Genomic DNA, 9551 nt, shown 5'->3' on the forward strand with positions numbered 1-9551 from the left:
TCAAGATCGCTTGTTTACTAAGTTAAGTGAAGTGATTCTTACATACCTTTCTCAATCCATTATTTCTATATTTATACATGTTCCTTTTGATCCTCGGGGCCAGGGCCTACTTTTCAATCATTGTCCTTTCTCTTATTCGGCTCTAAGGATCTACACTTATTCGGCATATATATTATATTCGGCTTCCCCTTCTCGTATGATACAGCCGATTAATATCAGTCTTCTATGGCACGCACCTTTTGATTTTGCCATATATTCGGCTCCCACAGTGATGATAACCATGGATATGTGTATGGGGTAAATACGGTGGTAAGTCCGGAAAGGGAGTGTAGATAATTTGATAAGTTGGACTGAGTGTCCATGGTGAAAGACCAGAAAAACGCGGGGATAGGTGTCGAGCCTTCCGGTTAATGCCGGTAAAAATGACAATTTGGTAGTACTCGTAGAGTCTACTTGCAGACATCAGCCTAGGGATTATCAGTATCGTATTTACCGCCCCTATTGATTTAAAAGTGGAAGCTTGAAATAAGTTGAGATTGGAATTCTATGCAAAGATGATACTCTTAAAAAGAGCATGAAATGAATTTTCTTTAAAGGAGCATGGCATGGCATGGACATTTGCATTTTAATTGGAATGGCATAACTGTATATACTTTGTGAGAATTCTCTACTGGGCTTTGTGCTCACCCCTATGGGACTTGGTGCAGGTAAAGATGTGGTGATCCCGCCGAATTGAAGGCGTGGATATTTTTTGAGAAGAGTAAATAGCTCTTTTATTTTGTTGTAATTTTTTTGTAAGCCAAGGGCTAATGTGTATGGGTTCGAGAGACCATTTCATGTAACCGGGCTATTGCCTCAGAAAATGTAAGCCCTTAAGGGCATTTTGTTGTTTGAGACTAAGTGCTTCACATGCTATTGATTCAAGTATTCATTTGTCATTGAATGTATATCTGCATGTGAAACTTTTGTATAAACTCATTATCGATTATGTAAAGGTGGAAAGTTATTGTTATTGTTTAGTGGATGCCAATTAATGTGGTTAGTTCATGTTGAATTATATCGAGGCGTTACAACTTGGTATCAGTGCTACCGGGTTTGAATACTTGCGTCTCACGGGAAGTGGTTGTTATGCCACAATGGGTTCATCTCGCATGATTAGGAAATGTCTTTTTTATTTGTGACTATGTGACAGCATGCTTATGTGACTATGTGGGTATGGGATTAGACTTTTGGGATGCTATTTGCGCCTATTAGTTTCCTTTAAGTCCTTTGAGAAGGGTACTTGATCAATACTCATTCTATTAAGAATTCTTGGTTTCTCATAGGACGAATCTCATCACTAAAAGATAATTCGTATATGCTTATGTGACTATGTGCTTATGTGGAGTGAATTGAATTGTTGTGTGATAGAGTATGTACAAATCATTATAGTTTAATGTGTGAGGCAAGTTGCGAGCACATTTGGAATTAGTGCTAAATTATCTATCTTGTTCGTTAATTAGGATTTCAGGAAGAGTTCGAACTCGAGGAGGTAGGGGTGGAAGGCAAGGTCGAGGTCGCCGGGGTGTATATGAGGTACCGGTCCAAGAGGTCCCGGTACAAGAAGAGGGTCTAGGCCAAGCTGACATGGCCGAACAAGTGGGGCAAGCCGGCCAAGCCGCAATGGGGGCTCTGGCCCAGGAGATGGCTGGGGCATTAAGGGAGTATATGAACATTTTGAGGGCGAAGACCCAAGCAAGAGAGAATGTTGCAAAGACTAGAGCTAGCTTCCTCACGAGGGAGTTTTTAAGGGCCAAGCCGGATGAATTCCATGGCGGCCCCTATCCGAAGAAAGCAGACGAATGGTTAGAACAAACCGTGAAGACTTTCGAAATGCTTCATATAGAAGACAGCGAGTTGAGGGTGACCCTAGCAAGTTATTATCTTAAGGGTGACGCCGGCCAATGGTGGAAGTATGCCAAAGGCCGAGTAGCACCAACATGGGAGGTGTTTGTGGTGGCCTTCCAAGACAAGTACCTACCTCCCACGGCTAGGGAGAGGTTAAGGCAAGAATTCAAGGACCTTAAGCAACTTACTATGTCCGTGGCCGAGTTCGAAACGGCCTTTTCCAGTTTATCCCGATTTGCACCGGAATTAGTAGCAACGGAGAAACGCCGTTGCATTGAGTTCGAGCAAAGGTTGAGGACGAAGATCCCATTCAAGGTTGCCGGGAACATGATCTGGAATTATGATCGCCTAGTGGAGGCAGCTACACATGTGGAGATTACAGTGGAAGCCGAAGAGGAAAGACTTCAGAATTCGAGGTCTAAGGGCCATGGATCGCAGGGAGATTATAGGCCCAATAAGAGGAGTAAGAGTGTCATGACCCGAACCTGCCCCTATGGGTTAAGGACATAATCGGCCAGAAATCAAGGGATTACCTACGGCCTCAAACCAAATGAGACATAACTCATCAGAGTAAATAGGCCAAACGGAAGCAATTTCAAACTTTTGTCCATAGAGTCGTGCTCATATGGCACATCTTAACAAACCATACATATACATGTTAATAACTCACATCAAAATATGTACTAACATAAAGTTCTGTACATAGAGGATCATTCAAATCTAAGTCAGCCAATCAAAACTATGTAGAAACATAACCAAAGTCCTTGCGAACATGACAAAATAAAACAAGATAGCAAAAGGGCAAAGACGAGTCTCGTGCGTGAGACGCAAGGGATGACTCTTCAAAACCTTGGTTATTCCACACAAGCTTCACTGAGGCTGGGTTTGGACCTCCCTTGGCTCACCTACAGACACATGAATGAGTGTGAGCGAAAGCTCAGTGAATAATATCAAATAAAGAAGTTACACAAACGGTATTTAGAACAACGTTCTTCAAACGGCCTTGGGCCCAATTCGTATTTCTATCTAGCATATATACATAAATATAGGTCAAGTGATTGCGGTTCCAAACACATCACATGGCCTCGAGCCCAATTCGTTCATGTCATACGGCCTCTGGCCCATTCATTCATATCATTCATGTCAAACTGGCCTTTGGCCCATTTATCCTTTCGTTCATGCCAAGCTGGCCTTTGGCCCATCCATACTTTTATTCATGTCAAACTGGCCTTTGGCCCCTTCATACTTTCATTCATGTCAAACAGGCCTTTGGCCCATCCATACTTTTATTAATGTCAAACTGGCCTTTGGCCCATTCATACTTTCATTCATGTCAAACTGGCCTTTGGCCCATCCATACTTTTATTCATGCCAAACTGGCCTTTGGCCTATTCATTGATATTATTCATGTCAAACTAGCCTCTGACCCATTCATTCTTTTATTTATGTCAAACTGTCCTTTGGCCCATTCATTTAGCATAGCAGACATTTGTCCACAACTCAAATTAACGGGCTCATAAGACTTCTAGAGAAATAAGCAATTGGACATATATCATACTTTGAAATATCTCTATTAAGATATTACTCATAGTGATCGGCTGGATGATTGGCCCTAGAGCTCGACCCTACACATTCTATGAACACAATGGGTCACAAACAATCCAATTCGTTCTTAATTCACATATTCCTCTTTAGGCTTCTTGTTTATTCTTTTAATTCATTCATAATGCTCAATGCATGCCTAAGAGTACTTAGAAGTGAAAGAGAACGGAAAACAAAACATAGAACATGTTTACAAAATTTCTGAAAGAGGGGACCCGCTCGAGCATGGACTTTCCCGCTCGAGCGGACTCGTTAGGTCTGCAAAAGTACTGGTTACCTCGTTTTTGCGCTCAAGCATGAATTCGGACGCTCGAGCTGAAGGTCATTCCACATAGCTCCTAGCTCGAGCGTGAACTTCTCCGCTCGAGCGGACATCCATGACTGTAAAAATACTGGGAGCCCGTATTTTACGCTCGAGTGGCGGTTCCCCCACTCGAGCGGACGTCAAGAATTCTGGGTTTTCCAGAACTTGTTCTTGAGCTCAAATTCGACCTTCAAAGGTCCAAAGCCCACAATTCTGCTTTCAAAACATGTAAATACAATATATAGCACATGGATGTAAACAACATGAGGCCAATCATTCAAAATCATGGTCCAACTCTTCAAAATTAATCATGGCTCATGCATTCAACTCTCATATAGGCTTCGTATCTTTAATAATCAAACATGCATGTCAATTTTGACTTCATTTCTATTTCAAATGATGCAATTGGTGTTCATTCTCATGAAACTCAATAAAAACATGCTTGTATGCATGATCCAACTCTCCATATTTCATAATTCACATATTACATGCTAAATTATGTAATTTCATAGGAATTCTCTACATGCATGCACACATGGACTTCAAACTCATCAAATACCACACAATTCTTGTTCTTGATCACCAATCAACTTTGAATTCACAAAATTACAATATTAAACTCGTGAATTCCTAACCAATTACTCACTTAGAAGCTCAATCTTCCCAATTTTATGAACAAATCTTGAGTGTGCCTTCAAGATCACCAAGTTCCCTAGCCAAATCTCTACCTTGAGCCTCCACTCTCACTAAATTTGGCTCCTACCTTTCTCTAGAGCATAATTTCAGATATTGAGTCCAAAAGAAATAAAAATGGGGGCGTATAATGGCCCTTTAAAAGCTCCCTCTCAATACATTTCTTTAATATTAAATAATTGGGCACCATTTCATTAATTTAATCTATTTAATTTGATCTGAATCAATTTTCAATTAAATTTCACCGTAGGCTCTAAAAATTACACCAATCAGAATGGCGCGGTCAATTTCAATTTCTGTGGCCGATAGGGCCTTCAATTTAAATTCCAAAGCAGATAATCAAACAGATATTCCTACGGTGAACAGATAGAAATTCAGAACCGCATATTTTCACACAAATGGCACACAAAATCATAGCAAACACATAATCACATTCATAATAAGGACCAATTACCAAAATACGGAACAAGGTTATTACAATATTCCCCCCTTTAGGAAAGTTTGGTCCTCCAAACTTATTTTACCTTCATCGAGAAACAAATATGGGTAGCGTAGGCGAATTTCATCCTTTTTTTCCCACGTGGCATCCGTCCCATAGTGTTCTTTCCATTCCACTTTCACCATTGGGATGGACTTGCTTCTCAATTGTTTCACTTCCCAGTCAACGATTCGCTCTAGCCACTCGGTGTACTCCATATTTTCGTCAAGAGTTACCCGGTGATAATCAATCACACGAAACGGATCTCGAAGATAACCCCTCAACATCGACATATGAAACACATTATGGATTTGCTCGAATCTCGGTGGCAAGGCAACTCTATAAGCAACTGGGCCAAGCCTTTCCAGAATTTGAAATGGCCCAATGTACCGGGGCGACAACTTACCCTTCTTTCCAAATCTGACTTGGCCTTTCATCGGAGTCATACGGATAAACACATGGTCACCAACCTCATACTCAAGAGGTCTTCTTCGAACATCTGCATAATTCTTTTGTAGGTCCTGAGCTGTTTTGAGCCTTTGCTGAATAATTTTGATCTTCTCAGAAGTGTCTTGCACAATTTCAGGCCCAAGTAAAGCTCTATCCCCGACTTCTGTCCAACGAATCGGTGATCCACACCTTCTACCATACAAAGCCTTGTATGGTGCCATACCAATGCTGGGGTGGAAGCTGTTATTGTACGCAAATTCTGCAAGTGGCAAATAGTCTTCCCAACGCCCCTGAAAATCCAAGGCACACATCCTTAGAATATCTTCTAACGTCTGTATGGTCCGTTCTGATTGCCCATTTGTCTACGGATGGAATACAGTACTAAATCTCAGTTCTGTTCCCATAGCTTCCTGCAAACTCTTCCACAATCTAGATACAAATTTCAGATCTCTATTCGACACAATAGATACCGGAACTCTGTGTAAACGGACAATCTCATCAACATATATTGTAGCCAGTCTATAAGCATTAAATGTAGTTCTAACTGGTAGAAAATGAGCAGATTTAGTCAGCCTATCAACTACAACCCAAATAGAATCCATACATCAAGGAGTCTGAGGTAGACCGACAACGAAATCCATAGTCACATGCTCTCACTTCCATTCAGGAATAGGGAGAGGTTGAAGTAGACTGCCTGGTTTCTGATGTTCAGCTTTAACTTACTGACATTGAAGACACTTGAGCACATATTTTGCAATTTCTTTCTTCATTTTAGGCCACCAATAGCTTTGTTTCAAGTCCCGATATATTTTATTGTTACCCGGATGCATAGCAAACACTGATTTATGGACTTCATCTAAAACCCTTTTCCTTAGTTCTGGAATATCTGGGATACACATTTGATTTCAAAATCTCAACACTTTGCCTTCAATGCTGAACTCTGCTTTCGGGCTTGTCTCAAATTCATCAATCACTTTCTTGAGGAATTCATCCTTTTTTCTGTTTCTGTTTAATTTCATCAATGATTGCCAATTCGGCTGAAATAGCGGCTATCAATCCACCATGTTCATACAATACCACTTCAATTTCAGACTTCTCAAAATCTTGCAAGATTTCTTTCTGTTCAGTAAGCAACCAAGCCATACTCCCCGTTGATTTTCTGCTCTCAAGGCATCAACAACTGTATTAGCTTTCTCGGGGTGATACTGAATCTCAAGATCATAGTCTTTTATCAGTTCGAGCCATCTCCTCTGTTGCATGTTCAACTCCTTCTGTGTAAAGAAGTATTTCAGACTTTTGTGATCCGTGTAGACTTCGCACTTTGCCCCATACAAATAATGCCGCCAGATTTTCAAAGCAAACACAACTGCGGCCAATTCTAAATCATGTGTTGGGTAGTTCTTCTCATGTGGTCTCAACTGTCGGGAGGCGTAAGCAATAACCTTTCCATTCTGCATTAATACACAACCCAAACCTTTATAAGACGCATCACTGCAAATTACAAAGTTTTCCGTACTTGTGGGCAATGTCAATATTGGTGCAGTGGTCAGTCTCGTTTTCAGTTCATGAAAGGCAGATTCTCTTTCGTCGTTCCACTCAAATGATTTCCCCTTGCGTGTCAATTGGGTAAGAGGTACAGCTATCCTCGAAAAAATTTTCAAACCTCTTGTAATACCCGGCTAGGCCCATGAAACTGCGGACCTCTGTTACATTTGTCGGTGTAGGCCAATTCACAATTGCCTCTATTTTCTGTGGGTCCACTGAAATCCCTTCCTTGTTGATCACATGCCCTAAAAAGATAACTTCATCCAACCAAAATTCATATTTCTTTAGTTTGGCAAATAATTTCTTTTCTCTAAGTATTTGCCAGACAGTTCTCAAATGAAGTTCATGTTCAAGTCTATTCTTGGAGTATATCAAAATGTCATCAATAAACACCACAACAAATTCATCAAGGTAGGTTTTAAAAATCCGGTTCATTAGGTCCATAAGCGCTGCCAGAGCATTAGTCACTCTAAATGGCATAACAAGAAATTCAAAATGACCATACCTCGTTCTAAACACCATTTTCTCAACATCCTCTACCTTTACTTTCAATTGGTGGTACCCGGACCTCAAATTAATTTTGGAAAACACCTGTGATCCCTACAACTGGTCAAATAAGTCATCAATACGAGGTAAGGGATATTTATTCTTTATTGTCACCTTGTTCAGTTCTCGATAGTCAATACACAGGCGCAAGGTCCCATCTTTCTTTTTCACAAATAACACCGGTGCACCCCATGGTGAAGTACTAGGTTGGATAAACCCTTTGTCAAGTAGGTCTTGCAACTGTTTTTTTCGTTCTTTCATTTCAGCAGTAGCCATTCTGTAGGGAGTTTTGGAAATAGGTTGGGTGTTTGGCATAATCTCAATTGTGAACTCTATCTCTCTGTCCACCAATTCCCCTAGTAGTTCATCTGGAAACACATTTGGAAATTCTCTAACAATAGGGATACTATTCAATTCAACATTCACAAATGGTTCAGACAACATGTAACACAAATAACCCTGGCACCCTTTCTTGAGCAGTTTACATACTTTCATTGCAGATATTAAATATGGTGGAGGCATGTAGATGCGCCCGCGGAGGGGGGCCTCGCTCTACAGTTCGGACTCGATTTTGTGTCACGGTTCTTAATCTTGAACCAAAGAGTCCAAATCCGGCAAATCGTTTTGAGAAACAGATTTTTTGAAAAGAAGTGCAAAACATGGACTGCTTTGCCAGGTACAGAGTCGCCACCTAAATATTTTTTAAATGGGGAAATTTAGGAAACCCTGACTCGGTGAAGGCCACATGTCCGTCATCACCGGAGTTGTCTCGGCTCGGGAGCTTGGGTACGATCGGAGAAGGTCAGCTATGAGCACCCCCTTTCGCCCGGTCCGAAGGCCGGCCTCTACTAACCATGATATCCAATTTTGAAAACGTTATGTGCTCTTATTCCAATTGTTAGCCTAGAATTACTATGTTATGCGCACAGCAAACAAGTATAGACCAAATCCCCTAAATTGGAACAAAACATTTCATGTTTGTTTTGAAAATGGTTTGCTACTTGCAAGTAGGCTAAAATGCAGGTTTTGCCACCCTCAAGTGGGCTTTTAGAAAAGATGGGTTTGCCACTATCTAGTGGGCTTTAAAATTCACAGTTTTAATATGTTATCCCAATTTAAGCAATTCGACCTCCATCCACAGGCACTCAAGCAGTAATATCACGTAAGCAACTAGCCTGATGGTAATCATACTGTCATGGCAACACTCACACGCATGCAAGGATGCTAAAGCATAAAAGCTCACCTAGTACTCCAAGCCAAAACAGAAACTAGTTAGTAATCATATGCATGATCCTAGTTCATGTTAAGATGACTAATGCAACACATGCGAGATGCAACTATGATAGGCTCGGCTATCCTAAACGTGGCATGTGAAATGCTGCAATTAACAAGTACTCGACTTTGGAATCGGAATACAAGTGCAGTTAGTATGATGTGCCGAGCCCAGTGCATGTAAGACAAATGTATGGATGCACGCATGCTATCATACTGTTATGCTAATTTAAATATGCCCTAGTCTACCATCATAGGCAGGTAAATAAAAGGGAGAAAGAAGTGGGGGTTGGAAGACGTACACACACGCACCCACACTTATTACAAATACGCCCTCATTCGGAGGGACCGAATAAATATTACAGTCCGAATAAATAACTAACTACTTAATTAATTATTACAGAATTCCTATTTAATCAATAAATTAAATGCAAAGGGAAGGTGGCCACGGCCCCCGCCTCGGGATGCGTGAGTGATGCATGCTCGGATCCGTCTCGCCCGGAAAGCCCGTACCATAACACTGCCACCTCTGTTTATACTGCCCTGTCTTTCTGAAAATTGCCAAAACTCCAGGACAGGTTCCTTGCATGCTGCAGAGCACCACCGGCTAGGGGAAATTCCCACCGGCAGTTCACAACTTCCATTGGCTGTTTATTGGGTCACCGGCATTTCAAAAAGTGCCGGTCGGCCCTAAATTATGCCGGTCGGCAGAACCTCCCTGCAGAAGACAGTTTTGACAGCAACAGAGAATAGACAGTATATGGCATAGGATTT

The 9551-nt window shown here is 41.2% G+C and overlaps 1 protein-coding gene across 1 annotated transcript; it reads left to right on the forward strand.

Moving 5' to 3' along the window:
• Positions 1 to 1662: 1662 nt before the first annotated feature.
• Positions 1663 to 8031, forward strand: LOC145819069 (uncharacterized). The gene is made up of 2 exons (XM_082913054.1): positions 1663 to 2350; positions 8006 to 8031. Exons 1-2 carry the CDS (start codon positions 1663 to 1665, stop codon positions 8029 to 8031), a joined length of 714 nt encoding a protein of 237 aa, XP_082769180.1.
• The last annotated feature ends 1520 nt before the right edge of the window (positions 8032 to 9551 follow it).

Source organism: Camellia sinensis, chromosome 2 (genome assembly GCF_055761805.1).
Source record: "Camellia sinensis isolate YWXY chromosome 2, ASM5576180v1, whole genome shotgun sequence".
NCBI lineage: Eukaryota > Viridiplantae > Streptophyta > Magnoliopsida > Ericales > Theaceae > Camellia > Camellia sinensis.

Bases quoted from the DNA above. Each gene is read 5' to 3' on its own strand.
- LOC145819069 (XM_082913054.1), top strand. From the start codon at position 1,663: ATGGGGGCTCTGGCCCAGGAGATGGCTGGGGCATTAAGGGAGTATATG. The intron at 2,351-8,005 runs GTAAGAGTGTCA...CTTTCATTGCAG, and splicing joins TTATAGGCCCAATAAGAGGA to ATATTAAATATGGTGGAGGC.